The 23,772-nt window shown below is 34.9% G+C and overlaps 2 protein-coding genes and 2 pseudogenes across 5 annotated transcripts; 2 read left to right on the top strand and 2 right to left on the bottom strand.

The window, feature by feature from the left end:
• Positions 1-1,999: 1,999 nt before the first annotated feature.
• LOC114276152 (uncharacterized) lies at positions 2,000-4,762 on the bottom strand. 2 transcript variants are annotated; one of them, XM_028217931.2, is made up of 2 exons: positions 3,565-4,762; positions 2,000-3,126 (listed from the first exon to the last, which is right to left on the bottom strand). In XM_028217931.2, exon 2 carries the CDS (start codon positions 3,096-3,098, stop codon positions 2,508-2,510), a length of 591 nt encoding a protein of 196 aa, XP_028073732.2. In that variant the 5' UTR covers positions 3,099-3,126; positions 3,565-4,762; the 3' UTR covers positions 2,000-2,507. The 2 variants fall into 2 exon arrangements, with proteins under 2 accessions (XP_028073732.2, XP_028073733.2); XM_028217932.2 differs by having other exon boundaries at positions 4,353-4,762.
• LOC114276107 (protein ROOT PRIMORDIUM DEFECTIVE 1-like) lies at positions 4,395-6,669 on the top strand (annotated as a pseudogene). The gene is made up of 2 exons (XR_014331146.1): positions 4,395-4,512; positions 5,736-6,669. The product of XR_014331146.1 is annotated as a protein ROOT PRIMORDIUM DEFECTIVE 1-like (transcript).
• Positions 6,670-6,978: 309 nt separating this feature from the next.
• LOC114276108 (putative pre-mRNA-splicing factor ATP-dependent RNA helicase DEAH5 pseudogene) lies at positions 6,979-22,348 on the top strand (annotated as a pseudogene). Its single transcript, XR_014329554.1, has 4 exons — positions 6,979-8,494; positions 19,163-19,216; positions 20,702-20,851; positions 21,698-22,348. The product of XR_014329554.1 is annotated as a putative pre-mRNA-splicing factor ATP-dependent RNA helicase DEAH5 pseudogene (transcript).
• Positions 12,630-13,412, bottom strand: LOC145791439 (uncharacterized). The gene has a single exon (XM_082871794.1). The coding sequence runs from the start codon at positions 13,410-13,412 to the stop codon at positions 12,630-12,632; it is 783 nt and encodes a 260-aa protein (XP_082727920.1).
• Positions 22,349-23,772: the final 1,424 nt, after the last annotated feature.

The raw sequence follows: 23,772 nt of genomic DNA, 5'->3' as shown, positions 1-23,772 counted from the left end.
ATAATATTTTGTGTGTGTATGTATTTTTTATTTTTAAAAATCAATGTTCTTAATTCTGTATTTGTGTGTTTATAATTTATGTTTTGAAAAAATTGGTTTGTTTGGATGGTTAATTTTGTGTGTGTGTCTTTAAAAAAAATAAAAAATAAAATAAAAATATTATGTTTTCAATAAAATTCGTTTATTTGTTTGCTTAATTTTATATCTTCAAATTTAATACCAAGTATTACATTGTACATAATTATTCATATGATTTATATGTATACTAGCGTATGCCCGTGCCTGAAGGCACGGCGTAAATAATGTTCGGTGTAAATAATGTTGGGATTAAAATGTAGTTATAATGTTCGGTGTAAATAATGTTGGGATTAAAATGTAGTTATAATGTTCGGTGTAAATAATGTCAATTAATTTAATGCATCCTCAACATTTAATTAATCATGGGGAACATGAATATATTAGAAACAGTGTATGCTGCCACCACACATAAGCTAGTTTTGTTTGAATAATTGTAGGTATCATTAAAATTTAGGAAAAATTAACCAAAAAAAAAAACTTAAAATTTAATATATTCATGTGGGGTCTGTCTTTAGGAAGAAAAAAATTGTGTTGAAAGACAATTTGTCGGTAGGAAGAAGTAGCCATCACTCTTTTACGGGGTCTGTCTTTCACATATTTTTTTTGCATTCCTATTGAAAAAATAATAATATATCAACACATTTTGCATTCCTATTAAAATAAAATAAAATAATATATCAACACAATTTGAATAGCACATAAAATAAATAAAGATGTGATAGTGGCCAAGCATTTGAATGTGCAACAAAATTAAGAAAACCGACCACTATCTCTTTTCTTACTCTGTTTCTTTTCAATTTCTTCACCATGTCTTCAACAGGGATGAAGAAATAGTCCATGAATTATGAGTGAAAATTTAAATTGGGTTATAGAAATAAAATAAAATGAAAGAAAAATAATGACCCATGAAAGACATGCGGGTTGAAGAAAAAAATAAATAAATAAGAAAAATTGACTGTAGCATCAAATTTAAGGAACAAATAATTTATAAAGTAGTTATTATGGCAATGAGGCTACTGATATCAAATAGAAAACTAATTTAATCAAAGGTTCATTTGCAATTTTCCTAGCTAAGAATGTTAATGACATCTTCATCAAGTGCACCGAAAAGCCCAAATTTCCCCCTGTCAAGAAAACATGATCAGATCTAAAAAAGCTCACATTCTGGCTAAACCAAGGGGGGTCAAAGAATTTATCACCCCCTGTAACTATCATTGTGCATGGTATGCAAATCATTGACCCACTGATAGTACTTGTGATACCCAACACCTAAAACCATCATTATCAGTACCTAATTACGTACCAATAGCATTACCAAGCTCCAGCTTGTATTCAATGGAATCACAACTCCGATATGAAGAGTTGAAAGAGTAACCAGATGGACCAGCTGGTACAACTCCAGCCCATATCTGATTTGCTGATATAACATGAGGGTTCTCCAATCGAACAGGAAATTCTCTGACATGGAAACCAAAGAAAAAATATTTTTTTTATCAACTTTGAAAGTCATGACGCAACCAAGTGATATAACTAAAAGAATAATCCATGTAAAGCCAATGCAAATAAATTAAAAAAAAAAAAAACCGTTCTCCTGTATTCAAAAAATATAAAAATCTCAACCATTCAAACAAAATGTAAAATTAAAAATAAAAAAAGAACCATTCTCCCTTATTAAAAAATAAGTAAATAAAATCAGAGATGAGTATAGATGATTTACTGTCTTTGGGTCCATGAAAATCCATAGAGAACTTCTTCACCTTATAGTCACTCATCATCCTATTTCACAACAATCAAAACCCAACTATAGAAGCCAGTTTTAGTGAATAATACAAAGTGAGCAAACCCAATATTTGTCCAAAGTAATATAGAGCATCCAATATTTGAATTTTGTTCAAATATTTGTCCAAAGTAATACAGAGCATCCAACCTAATAATAAATTAATGGAAGAAGAAGAAAAAAAAAAACTGTTCTCCCTTATTCAAACTTTAGATGATTTACAGTAAATCATCTATACCCATCTTTGCATTAGATCTCAAGACAATTTGGTTTTTACAACTGTCAGTACAAATTTTATTGCTGCTAACACATACATTTGTTCCAATAAAAATTCCCTCACGCCCACACATCCTAAGCATACATGCAAACTTCTTTCCCATAATAGTTTTGCATAAAAATATTCACTAAGATTAAAACAAAATATAGAAGTAAATACTAACTGAAAGCCTTGGGTTCGATATTATAACCTCTAGGTCCTGCAGCTTTGTAGATCCCATACATCAGTCTCAGATCAAAATCAAACAAAAAGAGCCTCATCCCTTTATAAACTTTTTTTACAACATCTCTCTTGGTTGCAGGTTGCCCAAGAACCTTGTAACTGTAACAATCCTGTTTTGTCTTTGAGCTGCACATGAAAATCATCCCCATGCTCTCAACCCTTTTTGACACCTTTTTCTGGCTCGATGATCCAGGTATCTTCCAATTTAGCGACCACTTTCTCAGAACCCCTTTGTGCCACCTGCTTATTTCTGCCCCGTTTTTTTGATCTTTTTTCTTTGTCCTTAGAATCTGCTCCTATTTTCTCTTCAGTCTTTGTTGGTTCAATAGTTTTTTCCTCATTTTCTTCTTCTTTTTCCTCCTCCTTCTCACCTTCTTCTTCGGTTGCATTTTCTTCTTCATAATCGTCTTCTTCTTCTAATGCATTTGGTTCATTTTTTTCGTCTTCTTCCATAGCATTTTCTTCATGTTTTTCTTCTTCCTCCATTGCAGTTTCTTCATTCAGCTCTTCTTCTATTGCAATTTCTCCATTCTTCATAACTACCATTGCATTTTCTTCATTCATTACTCCTTTGCTTGTATTTTCCTCCTTATCTTCACTCTCAGAAACAACCCCAGTTTCTTTAACATTCAACTTCATTGGACTGGACACAGTTGTCTCACTTTGAAAATTATCGGCTGCATCATCATGTTTGGGACTTAAATTGGAGCTCAAAACAGTACCCTTTCCTTTGTCATTCACCATTGTTGTCCCCTACAATCACCCCCAAAATCTTTTCTTTTTTTTAAAAAAAAAAAAGATTAATAACCCGTTAAAAATCTACACTCATAGAAGTGTGACAGATTGAGTGCCCTAGTAACCTAACCCAACCATGTGAACAAATTTCTGTCCAAATATAAAGTGATATTAGCATAATTGAAAAGGGGAAAACCACTAATCACATGAACTTCATTAACTTATAAAGTTGATGAACTTCATTAACAAATTTCTGTCTAGCATTGGCGTTCTCTAATCACATGAACTTCATTAACTTATAAAGTTGACATAAAAGAAAAATTTACACAAGGAACGTAAATTAAATTGGAACTTCGACAATAAAGATGAGAGATTTTTGAACTAGGGATTTTAAAATCAGAGAGGCCTTATATGATTTTCATTATATAGATAGGCCTTATATGATTGCAAGATAGGAAACCGATTTAATACGCACCAGAGTCTACGACGACGGAACTCAACAACTCTAGGACAAAGAGAAGCAGCAAAACCAAACCATAACCAAGTACAAACACCCTTTTTTTGTGTTTCTGTCGAAAAAACCTTTTATCAGCTACAAAACAAGCGCAAATCGCCAGAACCTATGCTCCTGAAATTTTATTTGATGAGATATGAATGGACATGAATTTACCCTCATTATATGTTTGAATTTGATTTAGATGGTATATGCTTATGCTTATGCTTGCTTATTTCCAGCTGGGAGTCATCAAATATGACCTACTGGAGTGTTGCATCATTTATTGAATAAACAATGTGAATAATCTATTGAATAAACAATTTAAATAAACACAAAATAAAAAATAAGGGTATTCTCAAGAAACCTCTTATGATAATTTCTTTCTGCTTTTTTTTTCTTTTTCTTTTTGTTTGAATTCAATTTCAACAGCCCCAAAAGCGAAAAAAACCAGAACTTGGATGAAGATTTTATAATCTATCCAACATGCAGATTTTACAATCTATCCAACATGCAGATTTACAATCTATCCAACATGCAGATTTTATATATATATATAGCACACACTCTCTATAAATCTTGGATGAAGATTATTCACCACAACCAAAAACTAATAAAAATTGTGATAAGTTGATTCAGATTAGTTGATTCAAAGAATTACCTCTGTAAACTAATTCAGATCAGTTGATTCAAAAAATTGTGGGTTTTGCTATGGAGCCCAATGTAATTGACCCATAAACAATTGAAGCCTCTGGAACTGAAGAGCTTACCTCTGTTGAACCGAAGAACGATGGGTTTGAATTGAAGCAACGATGGGGAGCCGAGCAAAGAGGGATGGGTGCAACCAGGAGGGTAGGTGTCGATCTTCAATGGCGGCGATGAGCGGAACTCAATCAATGATGGGTTTGAAGGGAGCGGGTGCGGCAGCGGGTGCGAGTGCGAGGAGGGTAGGTGTCGATGAGCCAAGTTCAATCTTTCCCTTCAATGGCGGCGATAGCGAACGTGTAGAGAGAGAACGTGTAGAAAGGGCCAAATGTGTAAAGAGAGGCGTCTGTTTGGGCAGACTGGGAGTGAAAGAGTAGAGAGAGTTTGGGCGGGAAAAAAATAGATCTCAACCATAGATATTGAATAGGATTGATCTAGACCATTTAAATGAAATGTATCTCACATACATTTTATATATTTTTTATTTTTAAAAATCAATGTTCTTAATTTTGTATTTGTGTGTTTATAATTTATGTTTTAAAAAAATTGGTTTGTTTGGATGGTTAATTTTGTGTGTGTGTCTTTAAAAAAATAAAAAATAAAATAAAAATATTATGTTTTCAATAAAATTCGTTTATTTGTTTGCTTAATTTTATATCTTCAAATTTAATACCAAATATTACATTGTACATAATTATTCATATGATTTATATGTATATTACTAGAAAAAATAATATCAAATTCATATTATAATTCTAAACGAATTTGCACACGCATTGCGTGTGGGCGGTTGCTAGTATATCTATCTATACTATTATAAAGTGAACAGAAACTTTGGTGTCCTGAAGCTTTACTCTCTTCATGCCATGTGAGTATTTTTTATTTTTTGAAAAAAACTTAAACAAAGAGATGGGCAAGGCGCTTTATTTTTTGAAAAAAACTTAAACAAAGAGATGGGCAAGGCTTGAACCCATGACCATGGGTTTAAGTACGAGAACTTATACCACTTAAGCTAAGGACACATTATAATATTAATTTCATTATTATTATTTTTTATTCCTACTTATTTAAATTACACACGCATCGTGTGTGCCACCCGCTAATATATATATATATATATATATATGTACTGGTGCAGCAGTGAGCAGTGTGCACAAGCTAGTCTCTTCCATTCACTTCACAGATCCCAAAGCTCACTGTGCATCAATGGCAACCCACATCTTGAAGAAATTCAAATTCAAACCCACCTCCAACGTTCCTTCAATGTCCAAAACCACCTCATCCCAGTACGTAGCCTCCAGATCCGGAGACCTCCACATTCGAGAAACTCATGGACGAGTACAAGAACCTCCTCAAAGTCATCTCCATTCACGACCTCATTCGCAAACCCCACCTCCAACAACCCACCATCAATCTCCGTTGACTTCCCCAACCGACTCTCCCAAAAGCTCCACCTCAACCGCGGCGCCGCTTCGAGGACTCGGTAATATCCCAAAACCCTAATCTTTTTGAGCTCTGTGATGGGTATGAACCCAATACTCATATTGAAACTCGTTACTGCAATTCCTAGTTGTAATTTCTCTGCTGCGGTGGAGAATTGGAGGGTCATGGAGTGTTGTAGAGAAGACTCTAGCGTTGATAGGACTGTAATTCGGTTTAGTTTTGAACGTGGGTATCCTCCAGGAATGAGGTTGGGTAAGAATTTTAGGGCTAAAGTGAAGGAATGGCAGTGATTGCCGTATGTTAGGCCGTATGAGGAGATGGGCGGGAAGAAGAAATCTAAGAGTGGGAAAATGGGATTGGAGAAACGGGCAGTTGGGATTGTTCATGAATTCTTGAGTTTGATGGTGGAGAAGATGGTGGAAGCGGAGAGGATCAGCCATTTTAGGAGATGGTTTGGCATTGATTTGAACGTAAGGGATTTGTTCTTGGTTCACCCTGGGATGTTTTACTTGTCAACCAAGGGGAAGAAAGTCTTTTTAAGAGAAGCTTATGAGAGGGGGTGCTTGATTGAGCCGAACCCTGGGTACAATGCAAGGAGGAAGCTTCTTGATCTAGTTCTTATGGGACGTCGTGGTTTGCTCACCAACAATTCAAAGTTGAGTGAGGCTGGTAGGAGCCAGGAGGAAGGATGTCAATAGGAGCAAAATGATTGAGATAATGCTTTTCAAGTGAAGAATGCTGGTTTCAAAATTAGGGTGAACCTCCTTAATTGAAATTGGCAGTGGCATACTTGACTGAAAGAGGACAAAAAATGTTGTAACAAATGGGGATAATGGACAGCAGAATGAATGTTGCAAGAAAATGTGTTGTTGGATGAACTAGTATTGGTATTTATTATGTCATTGGTGATGGCACATTTCTTTGTGAGACCCATAAAAAGAAGTCATACTACTGACACATAGAGGAAGCCCTAAAGTTGTTGAAAGGTAGATTCCCTTTAGGTTAAATTGTTTAAGGGAGATGGATAAATCCTTTTGACAATCAGACTGATTGGAATTTTCTTGTCTTCGCTTTGGGCATTTGAAATAGCTGTGTGTGACATGATTCTAGTCTGCCCATCCAGATTAGTGGTTTCATTGTGTGTTGGTGCAAATAAAATGCCACCCTGCCTCAATCTACTGCCCTATGTGCCCAGTGAGTCCACTTGAATAAGTGCCCATTTGTGATGGAAGGTGCCAGTTGGCTCAGGATAATTATGTGGAGGGTTTCACCCAGGTGATATTTCTTTCCCTCTCTCTCACTCGCTGCTTGTGTGTATATGCACACACACTTGTGCATGTTTGATGTGTTTGTGCAATTAGGTGTCTGCTTATGTCCATGTCTACGTGAATGTTGTTTGTTTATCCTGTTGAGATACTCTACACCAAACAGCCAGAAAATGACTACCTAGATGCATCCCTAATTACTGTTTTACAGATTCACTTGACAGAACCTGAGGGTGATGTTCTCCTCTTCTTGACTGCTCAGGAAGAGATTGAACATGCATGCCAGTGTCTTTATGAGAGGATGAAAGGGTTGGGTAAAAATGTTCCTGAATTAATTATTTTACCAGTCTACAGTGCTCTTCCAAGTGAAATGCAATCCAGAATCTTTGATCCTGTCCCTCCAGGAAAGAGGAAAGTGGTTCTGGCAACCAATATTGCAGAAGCATCTTTGACCATTGATGGGATATATAATGTGATTGATCCGGATTTCGCAAAGCAAAATGTTTACAATCTAAACAAGGGCTTGATTCGTTGATCATAACTCCTATTTTACAAGCGTCAGCCAAGCAACGAGCTGGCCGAGCTGGAAGAACAGGGCCTGGAAAATGTTATTGCCTTCACACTGAGAGTGCTTTTCACAACGAGATGGCACCCTCCTCAATTCCAGAAATCCAAAGGATAAGTCTTGGATTGGTCACACTTCCTATGAAAGCTATGGGGATAAATGATCTTCTATCTTTTGATTTCATGGAACATCTCCTCAAGCTCCCATTTCTGCCATGGAACAACTGCTCAGTCTAGGAGCTCTTGATGAGGTGGGGCTTCTGACTAAATTGGTTAGGAAAATGGCCGAATTTCCAATGGAATCACCATTGTCTAAGATGCTACTTGCCAGTGTAGATCTTGTGTGTAGTGATGAGATTTTGACAATCACTCTAATGATTCAGCCTGGAAACATCTTCTACAGGCCTAGGGAGAAACAAGCCCAAGCAGATCAAAAGAAAGCCAAAATTTTCCAGCCTGAGGGAGACCATCTGACGTTGCTTGCTCTTTATGAGGCTTGGAAGGCCAAGAATTTTTCGGGTCCATGGTGTTTTGAGAACTTTGTTGGGTGTGTTTGGTTTGTGTTTTAAGATAAATTTTCAAAAAAAATTTTGGGGGGAGAGAGTTTAGAAATTTTTTTAGTTTGTTTGTATATTTTGAAAATATTTTTAGAGTTTGGGAATTTGGGATGATTTGATATTTTGTTGTAATTGAGTAGATGTGTATGAGAGAAAAAGTGATTGAGAAGGAGAGAGGAGAGAGAAAAAGTGATTGATTGATGTGTAATAGAGAGAAGTAATTTTGGAATTTTTTTGAGAAAATTTGTAACCAAACATGCTTTTGGAAATTTTCTTTCAAAAACATGTTTCAAAACACAAACCAAACACACCCGTTAAGTCTCAATCCTTGAGGAGGGCACAGGATGTACGGAATCAGCTTCTCACCATCGTGGACAAGTATGCTCTCTAGCCTTTTGTGTTATGTTCTGCCTTAATAATTCTTTCTTATTAATGGCTTTTGCTCATTTTGTTGTTGACACATTTCTTGCTTCAAAATGTTTTACGTGCTTCTTTTTCCTTTGAATTTTTCTGTGTTTGTCTTAATCCTGTTCATTTGCTGATAATATTAAGCAGAATTGAGATGAAAAACACAGCAACCCAACTTTTATTTAACTAGTTTTTCTTCTTCGTTTTTATCTGGACAATAGCTGCACTTCTTTTGTCAAAGAACAGTTCATTTCTCATGACGTTGAATGGTTGTTCCAATAGAATTAGGAACTTCCCATGACATGGTTTTCCATCATTTCATTGTGAATTGTGTCTTTAGATTGCTGTTTGGATGTTTTCAAGCATCATTTTAACCATTTTGACTACTGTTTTTTTGTTTTTCCTAAGTGCTTGTACGGACATGTTTTCTTGGGCAAATATCGCTTTTGTTTCTCAAAACCTACTATATCTGTCTTGTCTAAGAAGCACAGACACAGACACAGACACAGGACACAAGGATTTTGGGAAAAAATTGGACATGGACGCGGCAAGTAGGGGTGTGCGTGATGCGGTTTGAGGGTAAAATTATATACCAATCTACAAATGACGGATTGGCAAATAACCAAACCACAGTTTGGGCAGTTTCAATTTGCTAGTTAATTAAAGAATAATCTTAAATAATTATCAAGCATTTGTATAATATATAACACTAATTTACATAATATTTTTCATATATATAACACTAATTTGCAACAAATTCTACATCTTAAATCTTTCTCGCACTGATTTTTACTTTGATGTTTCATTAGAGATAAATATATATATATATATATATATATGTATTAACTATAGCATAGTGGATCGGTTTCGAAGACGGATTATAAATTTTAAACTGCGGATTAAACTAACCCGTGGTTAGCCGACGGATTGGTGCAGATCGAGTGGTTTTAACAGATTGGGTTGTGTTTTGCACACAACCCTAGTGGCAAGAATATGACTTAAAACATATTGACTATGTGCATAAATATAAATTTAGGAGACAAAAAAATAAGAGACATCAATTTATGTGGGTGTATTTTTTCCCCCACGTCCCTCGCCTCCCCTCCCTTTTCCTTATATTTTACTTTGACCCCAAATCAACTTTTTAAAATTGTAAAAAAAACTCACAAAGGTGTCCTAAGGTGTGTCCAAAGATAAGACTCCCAAGGTGTGTCCAAAGAAAGGACTCAATTGTACGTGAAATGTTCCTAATGTGTCCTCCAAAAATAATAATTAGAAAATTGACACCCCACGTGGCATGCTTGACACCTATGAAGCGCGGGTACTCCAAAAATGTTGTTGTACAAGTACCGGGTACTTATGGGGTGTGGTTACTCATACCGGTACGGCTGCACGTGTACCAAGTACAGCAAAAACGCACGGGTACGTTTTATATGATCAGTATAATCCTAGTATGCGATGGATACACAATAGGTACGTTTTTGGGTACGTCGGGGTAAAAAACGAGATTTTTTGCAATTTTAAGGGTAATAGAGCAATTTTTTTGTCCATTTTAAAAAATTAAATAGATTTGGGATTCTTTTGTAATAATTAAAACATGAAGCAAATTGAAATTAGGTTTACTTGGTTCCATTTGATTATCTTCTTCGAAGAAACACAGCCAACTCCAAGAGAAAAATGATCGGCAATTGAAAAACTCCTTCGAAGTTGCTAATTCTCTCCTTTGAACAACAGATTCTGGTGAATTTCTCTTTGATTCTTCTTCCTCATTCTTTCATTTTTTTTTTCAGCTTTTTTTTCCTCTTTTTTCGCAACAAACGAAGATGTCTGTCACTTTTTTTTTTTCCCCTTGTTTTTCTTCAATTCTTCTTCCTCTTTCTTTCAATTTTTTTTCCTTCTTTGCTGCAAACAAATTGATCTGCCCTTTTTTTGTTTTTTTTTCTCCTTGGTTTTTTTGATTCGATTCTCTCCTTTGATTTTCTCTTTGTTTGATTCGATTATTCTTCCTCTTCAACTCTCCTTCATTTTTTTTTCTAATATATATATATATATATTAATTTTTACATTTTTTCCCCACAACCACTGGAATTTCATGCAACTTGCTAGTCTAGAGCCTTCTCTTTAATCATCTTCAAAAAAAGAAAAAGAAAAAAAAAGGCAAGGTAGCATCACCCACTCTATTATTTAACTTTGCCCTCTTCTTACTGTTGTAGACTATAGTAGACACAATTAGGAAATTGTTATTTAAATATTTAAAAATTTATATACTCGAATGAAGTGAAAGAATTTATAAATTATTTTGTTAATAGTTATATTATAGGAATATGAGTTCATCAGGAAGTATAGGTTCAACTACAAGTGCCCCTTCTATTGATATTTGATCAAACTGGGGATGAAAATGCTCCTCTTTGGGGTTACGTTACGAAAATCGCTAAAAGGGGTGAAGGCGGAAGTGGTAATACCAAATTTCGGTGTAATTATTGTAATATTGAGTTTCAAGGTTCATACTCTAGAGTCAAAGCACATCTGTTGTTACTTTCAAGGCATGGAATTAGAGTGTGTGCATTTGTGAAGAATAGGCCTAATCTTCTTGTTGAAATGCGAAAGGCAGATAAAGAAGCTGAGAATAGGAAAAAGATGGCAAAGCCTAAAGATGTTCCTTTACCACCTCCCTCTTCCCAAATTAGTTCTAGCGTAGGGGTCTATGAAGCATTGGTGCGGGTATGGATACGTCTACACATACGATATGGGTACGCCAATGCTGCAAATTTTAAAATAAGTAGGGTGTGGGTACGGCTAGGGTATGTCAATTTTTTTTTTTTTTTTTTTTTTTTAAATTTATAGCTAAAACCCAACAACAAATTATAGTTCAATAACATAATTAAAAAGAGAAATTACAAAAAAAAGAAAGAAAAGTAAATCATTCTTCAACAATACCAATACTACAGTAAATTGACGAGCTATTTTAATGTCATTATTACATAGAGGAAATTAGAAAAGAGAGTTCAATGGCAAAAACAAGCTAAACAAAAATAAAAGATAACCCTAATGAGATTAGAAAACTTAGAACATCAACTTTCAATTCCATCAACTTCATCATTAAATAATATGGCTTCCACCTCCTGCTCATCAAGTGAAAGATTTGCAATTTCTAATAAACCAAAGCCCTCCAATGAATCAAAAGCATCTCCACTAATGTCCCATAACTTGCTCTCTCCTTCTATGTATTGTTGACGACTCCTTGATAGGAGACAAATATTAGAATGCACAAAAACCAAATCCTCACAACATTGCAGAGTCATTTTATTCCTTTGCATGGAGTGTATAAAAGAGTATGTGCTCCAATTCCTTTCACAACATGAAAAGGAACAAGGTTGGCCAAGTAATTTCACTGCTCATGATTGGAGCATAGGAGCAAAAGAGCCCTATGCCAACCTCTGGTTCCATTTCTCCTCTATCACATATTGAGTAGGTGTCTCCAAAACTTTTCAAAAAACTTGAAAACTTGGCATAAAGCACTTGTTCCCTTCTCTCGTCTGCATTTGGAAAGTATTTCCCAAAGCACTTGGTTCTCAATTCAAAAATTTCTTCATCCTTGTGAGGAGGAACACGAATGGGATTTTCATGAAGCCACATTCCACTATAATACCTAGATTGCAAATTAAGAAAAAAATAAATAAAATGTAAATTATGTTAAGTTATTATATTAAGAGTTTAAATTATGTTAACTAAATTCTATCTTTTTCCCACCTTAAAAAAAAAAAAAAAAAAGGTTTAAAAATGAGTTATACCTTGGATTCAAAGAATGTGCTAGACAATGAAGTGGTGTACTACTTTTTGTCCATCTCTTCACTGGTATTTGGTGCACGACATAATAGAAAGCCGACTCTTCACTTTCTAATTTTCCTTCACGCCTATAAATGGATGCCTTCATCCTCTCAATCATTGAATCCCACATTTGATAGACCAAATGTAAACATGACTTATCGGTGTCACAAGATCTAAGCATCTCATATATTGGCAAAGTAAATGAGAATATGTATTCTATCTTGTCCACCAAATATCATTCAACACTTTTTCCTTAACAAGAGCTGCTTTTCCAACATCATCTTCTGTAGGATGACCATTTCTCACTTATCACCATTGCTTGGAGGCCACGATATATAGACTTAAACCTTTTTAGCATAACAATTGCAAATGCAAAGTGTGTATCTGCAACAGAAAGTAGCTTCAAAGGCACAAACTCTTTGAAAATTGCCAATCTCATAGAATGATTCATGATGAAATTTTTTATGAACGTCACATCATCAATCACAATTGTAATCCAATGGCATTCATCATAAGCATAGGCAACACCTCCAATTTCCTTAGCAGCACAAATATTTTTAAGAGCAAGATTAAGTATGTGCACTACACAAGGTGTCCAAAATATATTCGGATAGTTACCTTGAATGATTGATCCAGCTGCACTACAAACAGGAGCATTGTCGGTAATTACTTGAATCACATTATGAGGGCCTACTTCATCAATCATCTCACTAATTAATTTAGCAATATGATACTTGTTTTTGTACTTACCTTTACAATTAACAACTTTTACAAACATAGCTCCACCATCAGATGCTGTCATGAGATTGATAAGAGGTCTCATTTGTGCATCGGTCCATCCATCGGCTACTACACTCAACCCTTTTTGATTCCATGATTGTTTTGTTGGTTCCAACAACCCGTCAATATTTGCTCTTTCTTTTTGAAGTAGAGTAGTCCTCAATAAGTTGTAACCAAGGGGGACATACCCTATAATTTGATTTTTAGCAACAAATTTAAAAGCACCCACAAAATATGGATTCCTAGCCAAATGAAAGGGCAATCCAGCTGAATAGAACATGCGAGCAATTAAAGAATGTAAATGTTCTCTAGCACCTTGATTGGATGCTTTATCTAAAGCACTTCTCCCACTTGTCTTTCTGTTTTTTGGTTCATAACCATCCAATCTAAATGTTCCAACATCCCTTACCCACCTCTACCTATGAAGCACGGGTACTCCAAAAATGTTGTCGTACAAATACCAAGTACTTACCGGGTGCAGGTACGAATACCGGTACGGCTACACGCATACCGGGTACGCCAAAAACACACCCGGTACGTGTTATATGATGGGTACGTTTTTGGGTACTCCGAGGTAAAAAATGAGATTTTCTACGATTTAAAAGGTACCCGGAGCAAATTTTTTTGTCTATTTTAAAAAATTATATAAATTTGGGGTTCTTTTGTAATAAATAAAACTTAAAACAAATTAAAACTAGGGTTCCTAGTTTCATTCGATCATCTCATCTCCTTCACAGAAATACAAAAACTCGTTTGAAAGTGCTGATTCCGGTAAGTTTATCTTCGATTCTTTCTCCTCTTCTTCTTCGATTCTTCCTCCTCTTTCTTTCCTTTTTTTTTTTCTTCAGATTTTTGTTCTCTTCTTCGGAGCAAACAAAGAATGAAGAGGCACTTTTTTGCTTCATCGTTTTTCTTCGATTCTTCTTCCTTTCTTTCATTTTTTTTTTCCAAATTTTTTATCTATTCTGTCCTCTTTTTTTTTTCCGCCTTTCGTTTTTTTATTCGTTTCTTTCCTCTTTAATTTTCTCTTTCTTTGATCCTTCTTCTTCTTCCTTTTTCTTGAACTCTCCTTCATTTTTTTTTCTAATACACATATAGATATATTTTTTAATTTTTTATATTTTTTTCCCCATAGCCACTGGAATTTCATGCAACTTGCAAGTCTCTAGAAAAAAAGGTAATGTAAAATGACCACTATGTTATTTAACTTTGCCCTCTTTTTACTGTTGTAGACTGTATGTAGTAGACACAATAAAAAAATTGTTAAATATTTGAAAAGTTATATACTCGAATGAAGTGAAATAATTCAAAAATTATTTTGTTAATGGTTATATTATAGGAATATGAGTTCATCAGGAAGTATAGGTTCAATTGCAAGTGCCCCTTCTATTGACACTGATCAAAATGGGGATGAAAATGCTCCTTTTTGGGGTTACGTTACGAAAATAGCTAAAAGGGGTAAAGGCGGAAGTGGTAATACCAAATTTTGGTGTAATTATTGGAATAATGAGTTTCAAGGTTCATACTCTAGAGTCAAACACATTTGTTGCTAATTTCTAGGCATGGAATTGGAGTGTGTGCATTTGTGAAGAATAAGCCTGATCTTTTTGCTGAAATGCGAAAGGCAGATACAAAAGGTGAGAATAGGAAAAAGATGGCAGAGCCTAAAGATGTTCCTTTACCACCTCCCTCTTCCCGAATTAGTTCTAGCATATGGGTGGTAGGGGATGTTGGAACATTTAGATTGGATGGTTATGAACCAAAAAACAGAAAGACAATCGGGAGTAGTGCCTTAGATAGAGCATTCAATCAAGGTGCTAGTGAACATTTGCATTCTTTAATGGCTCGCATGTTCTATTCAGCTGGATTGCCCTTTCATTTGGTTAGGAATCCATATTTTGTGGGTACTTTTAAATTTGTTGCTGAGAATCAAATTATAGGGTTTGCCCCCCTTGGTTGCAACTTATTGAGGACTACTCTACTTCAAAAAGAAAGAGCAAATATTGACGGGTTGTTGGAACCAACAAAACAATCATGGAATCAAAAGGGGTTGAGTGTAGTAGTCGATGGATGGACCAATGCACAAATGAGACCTCTTATCAATCTCATGGTAGCATCTGATGATGGAGCTATGCTTGTAAGAGTTGTTAATTGTAAAGGTGAGTACAAAGACAAGTATCATATTGCTAAATTAATTAGTGAGGTGATTGATGAAGTAGGTCCTCATAATGTGATTTAAGTAATTACCGACAATGCTCCTGTTTGTAGTGCAGCTGGATCAATCATTCAAGGTAACTATCAGAAGATATTTTGGACACCTTGTGTAGTGCACACACTTAATCTTGCTCTTAAAAATATTTGTGCTGCTAAGGACATTGGAGGTGCTGCCTATGCTTATGATGAATGCCATTGAATTACAATTGTGATTGATGATGTGATGTTCATAAAAAGTTTCATCATGAATCATTCTATGAGATTGACAATTTTCAATGAGTTTGTGCCTTTGAAGCTACTTTCTGTTGTGGATACACACTTTGCATCAGCAATTGTTATACTAAAAAGGTTTAGGCTTATATATCGTGGCCTCCAAGCAATGGTGATAAGTGAGAAATGGTCATCCTACAAGAAGAAGATGTTGGAAAAGCAGCTCTTGTTAAGGAAAAAGTGTTATGATATTTGGTGGGACAAGATAGAATACATATTCTCATTTACTTTGCCAATATATGAGATGCTTAGATCTTGTGACACCGATAAGTCATGTTTACATTTGGTCTATAAAATGTGGGATTCAATGATTGAGAGGGTGAAGGCATCCATTTATAGGCGTGAAGGAAAATTAGAAAATGAAGAGTCGGCTTTCTATTATGTGGTGCACCAAATACTAGTGGAGAGATGGACAAAATGTAATACACCACTTCATTGTCTCGCACATTCTTTGAATCCGAGGTATGACTCATTTTTAAACTTTTTTTTATATTTTAAGATGGGAAAATGATAGAATTTAGTTAACATAATTTAAACTCTTAATATAATAACTTAACATAATTTGCATTTTATCTATTTTTTTTTCCTAATTTGCAATCTTGGTATTATAGTGGAATGTGGCTTCATGAACATCTCATTCGTGTTCCTCCTCAAAAGGATGAAGAAATTTTTGAATTGAGAACCAAGTGCTTTAAGAAATACTTTCCAAATGCAAACGAGAGAAGGGCTGTGAATACAGACTATGCCAAGTTTTCAGGTTTTTTTGGAAAGTTTTGGAGACACCTACTCAATATGTGATAGAGGAGAAATGAAACCAGAGGTTGGCATAGGGCTCCTATGCTCCAATCATTAGCAGTGAAATTACTTGGCCAACCTTGTTCCTCTTCATGTTGTGAAAGGAATTGAAGCACATACTCTTTCATTCATTCCATGCGAAGGAATAAAATGACTACACAACGTTTTGAGGATTTGGTTTTTGTGCATTCTAATATTCACCTTCTATCAAGGAGTCGTTAACAATACACAGAAGGAGAGAGCAAGTTATAGGACATTGGTGGAGATGCTTTTGATTCATTGGAGGGCTCTGGTTTATTAGAAATTGCCAATCTTTCACTTGATGAGCCGGAGATGGAAGCCATATTGTTTAATGATAAAGTTAACGGAATTAAAAGTCGATGTTCTAAGTTTCGTAGTTTCATTAGGGTTGATATTCTTTTCTAATTTCTTCTATGTAATGACATTAAAATAGCTCATCGACTTACTTTAGTATTGGTATTGTTGAAGAATGATTTACCCTTTTTTTTTCTTTTTTTTTTTTTCTATTTTAATTTCTCCTTTTAATTATGTTATTAAACTTTGATTTGTATATTGGATGTTTAGCTGGAAAAAAAAAAAATATTTGGCATACCCTAGCCGTACTCGTACCCTATTTTTTTTTAGAATTTACCGTATCGGCATATCCGTATCGCACCCGCATCCGTGCTTCCTAGCTTGACACATGGACATGCATATTCCTCTTCATGTTGGTGCCCAACAAGTGTTGGACACGGACCCACCACCCACTTTGAAGTGTCCATGCTTCCTAAGTCTAATGCCATTAGTTTTTGTTTTTTATTTTTATTTTCTATTATTTATTATAAATATCTTATTGTCTTGTTAAATTAGTCTAGCATGCTACTAACCTTAACTAAGCTTAAAGTTATCTGGAGCATTGTGGTATAGCACTACAATTTCCGTAGATGCAATTATATACTATAGAGAGAAGTATGGATGGATTCTAAATACACATTAATGTGTATTAATTGGGCATTTAAAAAAAAAAATTTTTTTTTAGAGAGAAGAATGGATGCACTCAAATGTTTACTCTAGTTGTGTTCTTATAAAGACTCCACAGTCCACATTGAAATTTCAGTACCTCTTGTAAATGCTGTATTGATGAATTCTCAACTTGTTAAGAGACCACCAATTGTCCTCATCGGTGGCCATCAAAAGACGGAAAAATTATGGAATTTATCAGCCAATTAGTCAAATTTTTATTTCTAGTCAAAATCTTCTATGAATAGATTAAAATAGTTTGATCATGTACAATGAAGATCTGTAGATGCAAAACAATAAGGAAGAGAGATATGATCATCGTAAATGGAAATGTTAGGAGGGAAGATCTAACTGATATGAGATACAATAGTACCAAAAAAAAAAAAAAAACAAAACAAAAAAACAAAAGAATTTATAAGACTCAATTGAGAACTATGTTACGTGGACTCTTCAAATTAAATCAAATACCCGTGTCGGACACCCGACACTCGGACAAGGGTATGGGATATGTGTTGGATACTTTTCAACGGATACTTCATATATAATTGTATATAACACTATTATTATATGTATATATTGTTATATAATTGCTATAAATGTCATTTTGACACTATAAGTTAAATATAATACTATTTTATCTCACATATTAGATTAAAAATATAAAAATATGACATTTTTTGCCGAGTCCGCGTATCCTTAAATTTATGATTTGATGAATCCGACCTCTAGATACATACCCGCACCCGACACCCGTACCCGAGTCCATGTAACATAGATTGAGAATGGATAAAAATGATTCATGTAGTTGACCCCACCTAATTAGGAAACATGCTTAGTTTGGTTAGTTAAAATCCCCATTGGAGCATACCAAGCTATGTACTGAAAGTAGAATGAAAAGAACTCGGATAAATTTGCCTTCATAATATGCAAAGCATTATTTTATCCTTACTTTGGTTGCTTCTTTGTGCAACTGCTAGCCTGGTCAAGGATTGTTTAAACACAATCAGCGCACATGCAACCTTTGGTAATTGTACCTCTTATATTCTTTTCTTTTGATATATAGGCTACTAGTTTACCAAAAAAACAATGTTTTCAGTATACATTTCTAACTCAATATTCCTGATCTTTTATTTTTTTGATAAATAAATATACCTGATATTTCAATGATAAATTCTTACATTCATGGTTTTTACACAGTAGAATGGCTTGGATTTTAATTGTATGACTTCAGATTCAATTTTTTGTTACGACTATTTTTATATGGCTGACATCATTTTTTGGTATGGTAAGGTTCCTTAGTTAAAGAAGTTTTGTCCATTATGAACTGAATTTTTTGGGAGCTGTGTCTTTGGTGAGAATTTATAATCTCAAATTGACATTGGATCATGGTTTTATAATGTTAAAGTATTGTTTTCTCTTCTCTTGTTTAAAGGTTATGTTGGCATGAAGCCTGCTCTTCTTGAAGCTTTCCCTTCTAATATATAGGTTTACAGGGTTTATTTTTATTTATTTATTTTCTCAATGTTTGGTTTTTTGCCCAATTGCTACCTAAGATGTGTTGAAGTTCTAAATTTTTCGTAAATTTTTTATGGCATTCAATTGATTAATAGCCTATGAAGCACCAATACTTCAAAACAAGTGTCGTATCCATGCCAGACACACGGACACTTCAAGGACACGTATGGGACACACCGCATGGCTTGTCTCCTTATTTAATTAATTTATTTTCAGGGGACATACCGGGGGACACACCGGGGGACGCTTCAGGCACACATTAAGGACATGGCAAGTTGTCTTTTCCCCAATTTTATTGAGTGCTTTTGATAAATGTTGAATGGTGAATGTTTATTATTTTTTTCTTAGATTTAAATACTTAAAAGATCATCCATAAAAAAAGATATAAACTGCAATTGTTAATTTAAAAGTGCATTTTTTAATGAAAAAAAAAATAGAATTGGAGTTAATTTTTGTTAATATCGATTGCTTATGAATATAATATTAATCTAGATAGGAAATAAAAATATATGAAAACATATTTTATTACCGTGTCCCTGCCATGTCGGCGTCCTCATTTTTTTGAAATCACCATGTCCCGTATCCGTATCCGTGCCCGTGTCTATGCTTCTTAATCAATAGCAATGTTCCAACTCCCAGCTATTGCTCTAGCGCCCCCCCCCCCCCCCCAAAAAAAAAAAGTTATTTTGATCCGCTGTAAAGCTACCTGCCGTAAAGCTTTCATTCTATCATATTGTCGATAGCAGCCAAATAAATTCAAAAAAGAAGGTACCTCATGAGTCGTTATACTGCATATACCATTCAGTGTTTGAAACCATTGATGTCATGCCCATGGACACATGTAGTCTGGTTTGGCAGCCTATCATTACCGTGGTTATCAAATCACGATATGGATCCTATGATCCTAAATTGTCAAAATGGTCCAAATTGTTATAGGATCTGTGTTATAGTAGGATCGAAAAATTGTTTATGCTAAATATGATTCGAGTTTCTTAAGTGTCTCTTCCTAGGTTTGTCTGCTGGTTGTGAAGCAGTGATTACTAACTGGGAAGCTTTTAAGCTTCTGCAGGTGGTCTGAGAATGTTTCTTGTGCATTGTCATCAAACTTTGTCTGAAATTCTTTTCTTTTTTTTTTTTTTTTATTGGTTCTTAATGTCCAATTAGATTGTTTTTCCAACAATATTTTAGTAGATATTTTGGTGGTTATTAATTGGGTACAATGAACAAAGTGTGGGACACAATGCATGACTTATATCTAATACAAATTTCCACTGATCTAACCACTCTGATGAGAATTCAGAGTTATATCAGTAGCTTTTTTTCTCACTTGACATTTTGACAACTCAGAATGATTTTTTTATTTTTTAATTAAATTGACAAGAAACAGTAGCTGGAGATACCGAGAAAAATCCTTCATCATTGTGATTTGGTTGAAGATCCTGAGCAGGACAAATTTTTCGTATTAGCCGAATTGATAGCATTTAGTCATGACCATGATCAACGTGTTAAACTGCAAAAGTCAATCTTCCACTTTCATCTTCAACAGTTCTACTAGAAGTACATAGTTTAAATGTGGCAAATCTCTCCATGTATCCCTTCATCTTCCTAACAATAGGAGGACCTGAAAACCCAATCAATGCCATATTTCCAACTTTCGATCTCTATCAATTGACGTCTCACATGGTCATCAACATACCAGTCAACCAACACAATTTTACTGCTTTGTCATCCTAACATAATACAGTTGTTGTATAGGTTATCATATCTTGTTGAAGGGGAAGTACAAAGTTGAAGCAAAAGAAAGAAAATCAATAAGGAGCAAGTTTCTACATTTCTCACATTAGTATTGTTTTGTTTGTGACATTTGAGAAACATGATAAGGGAGACAGCACTTCAAAAAGAGAAGTAAGCAATTTAATTTTGCATGAATGAGTGGAATGGAATCTATATGCTACCAGGGGGAAAAAATTGAAGAAAAACTATTAAAACTGACAGAAATTTCAGTAGTCATGATAAGAAACACAAGCATTTTCTGTTAACACAATAAAACTATATCTTAATGCATCTCATTTAGACAATTGAGTTATTTTTCTATGCTTGCTTTGTTTCTATATGGATTTATGATGGAATCAATATCTTTGTTTTTTCGTCTGCATATGGATGCATGAAGCTATAAAAGTTCGACACATCCTATCAGACAATTGCTATTTTTAGCTTGATTGCGGCGATTGTGCTTTGACTTCATAATTTTATTGGTCTTGGATAGAGGTGATTGTGTCTATACATATTGTCATAAAGTAAAGCATAGAAGACAATTATGTAATTTTCATTTAGGCAAATAGGAGAAGAAAATACTTGTGTAAGTCGTTTTTATTATAGGTAACAGGTAATAGATAATTTTATTTGTGTGATCTGCAGTAAAGCAGATGAGTTCTCATGTTTTATGTCATATTCATACCAATAGTAAGATTCTACCTTCTAGACTTTAAGTTTCCCAAGTTTTACTAGGCTCCGTTTGGGAAGAGCTAAACGGGGCTTTTTTTGGCTATTTTAGCCACAAAAGACAAAATAGGTTATTGTAGCCACAAAAAACAAAATATCACATCTAACCCATAATCATTATACTCTTCTCTCACAAAAAAACCAAAAAGTCCTTCCCAAACAAAACTTTTTAACTCAGGCTAAAATAGCTAAAAAAGTCAAAAAGCCAACCCACTTCCCAAACGGAGGCTAATTGATGTTGTATTGCAGGTATAAATTGGATGTTGTGACTGCTGGAAAGAATTTCACTCAGATAAGAAAAGCAATTGCTGCAGGATTCTTTTCCATGCAGCAAGAAAGGATCCACAAGAAGGTTATAGAACTTTGGTAGAAAACCAGCCACTTTATATCCACCCGAGCAGTGCTCTTTTCCAGAGACAGCCGGGCTGGGTGATCTATCATGAGATGGTAATGACTTCAAAGGAGTACATGTGAGAGGTCACAGTTGTCGACCCTAAATGGCTTGTGGAACTGGCACCAAGATTCTTCAAAGTGGCAGATCCAACAAAAATGAGCAAAAGCAAGGGTAAGCGAGAAAAATGCATTGAACCGCTTTATGACAGATACCATTAACCCAATTCATGGCCTTTGAGTAAAAGACGTGCTTGATTTTTGTTTTTGTTTTTGTTTTTTTTTATCAGTGTGTTTGATTTCAGATGATCACTTTGATTCTGCTTTGTAGCACAACTTGGTAAATTTTGTACATCATTAGATCAAGTAAAAAAAAATGCAGGAGTGAAAGCTTTTTGTGCAATGGCCATGTAGGAGTTCTTTCAAACTTTGTTGCAAATTGTATGATGTTGCATAATGTAATCCTATTTTACCTGATTAATAAATAGAGCTTTCATGTGATTTCTTTCATTCAGAGCTTTTACCAGTTGGAAATGCAGTTCCACTGTAAAATTCGAAGTATGTTCAGGATATTAGAAGGACCATTTTATAATGAAGAATAAAGCCTATTCGAATTTTGGGAGGGGAGGCAACCCAATCTTAGGGTTTTTTTTTTTTTTTTTGAACATCTAAGAAGAACGCTCCGTAGGGATATCATAGCATCTATAATCAGTTGCCAGTTAGGTTTAATCCAATCCAAGGGACTCACCATTGGGACAAGGGAATGCACCAACTCCTAGCCTAAGAGGCAGAATTACCATTAGAGTACAATACAGCTAGCTTCAACCAACCAATTAAGGAAAACGCTAGTTGTGTCCCTAGGAGTCGAGCTCCGATCACCTGCGGAAGGAAGGCACCTTTTCAAGTTGCTATCACACTCGATGGAGCCAATCTTAGTTTGAACCATAATAATTGTTTGTTATTCTTGATATTCCAGTTCTTCTTTATATATTTAAAAATTTAAAGATTCTTTTGTGGTACAAAACTTGAGGCTTTTCCCATATTAAGCCAATTTATCATCTTAATTCCCAAACTAGACCTAGTTTGGACGGAATTTCCAAATTAGGCTAAAATGTTATTACAAATCACGCTTTCACTGTTTGGGGCCGAAAATTTGATGAACAGTGAAAGCTCTATTAGAAACGCGTGGTTACAAACCACGCTTTTAACATAAATTTTTTTCTGAAGAAAACGTGGTTCTAAATCACGCTTTCACTGTGCATGTCGTTTGATTTGTTTTTTGAAGAAAGCGTGATTTAGAACCACGCTTTCACTATGCATGTTCATTTTCTGAAAAAAAACGTGATTGTGAATCACGCTTTCACTGTTGATTAATAAAAGCGTGGATTGAAACCACGGTTTTACAATTTATATATAACTCCAAGCGCCCTCATTTGCAATCACGTTTTTACACTTACGTTTTTTTCTCCTCTCTCTCAGACTCTCGCTCTCGCTCTCGCTCTCGCTCTCGCTTTCCCCTCTGCTTGCTCGAGCTCTCCCTCTGCTATCAGATTCTCACTCTCGCTCTCGCTCTTCCTCTGCTCTCAGACTCTCTCCCTGCTCTCATTCTCTGTCTCTGCTCTCTCTCTCTCTCTGTGGTATGGCATCTATCTCTCTCTGTCTCATTTGAATCTGATGTATTTATTGTTATGCAGAAATTGTGAATGTGTGGTTTTGAATTGGTAATTACGGTTTGGAATTAGGGTTATGCAAAAATTAGGGTTTGGTAATTAGGGTTTTGAATTGGTAATTATTGTGTTATGCAGAAATTCCAAATTAGGGTTTGGAATTAGGGTTTTCAATTTGTTGAAATTAGGGTTTGGAATTAGGGTTTTCAATTTGTTGAAATTATTCTATATTTTTTGAAATTAGGGTTTGGGATTTTGAATTGTAAA

Source organism: Camellia sinensis, chromosome 5 (genome assembly GCF_055761805.1).
Source record: "Camellia sinensis isolate YWXY chromosome 5, ASM5576180v1, whole genome shotgun sequence".
NCBI classification, from domain to species: domain Eukaryota; kingdom Viridiplantae; phylum Streptophyta; class Magnoliopsida; order Ericales; family Theaceae; genus Camellia; species Camellia sinensis.
Note: the sequence above shows the minus strand (reverse complement) of the source record. Positions and strands in the feature narration are given on the sequence as shown.

Excerpts from the sequence above, each read along its gene's own strand:
- LOC114276152 (XM_028217931.2), bottom strand. The coding sequence starts at position 3,098 with ATGGTGAATGACAAAGGAAAGGGTACTGTTTTGAGCTCCAATTTAAGT.
- LOC145791439 (XM_082871794.1), bottom strand. The coding sequence starts at position 13,412 with ATGTTCTATTCAGCTGGATTGCCCTTTCATTTGGCTAGGAATCCATAT.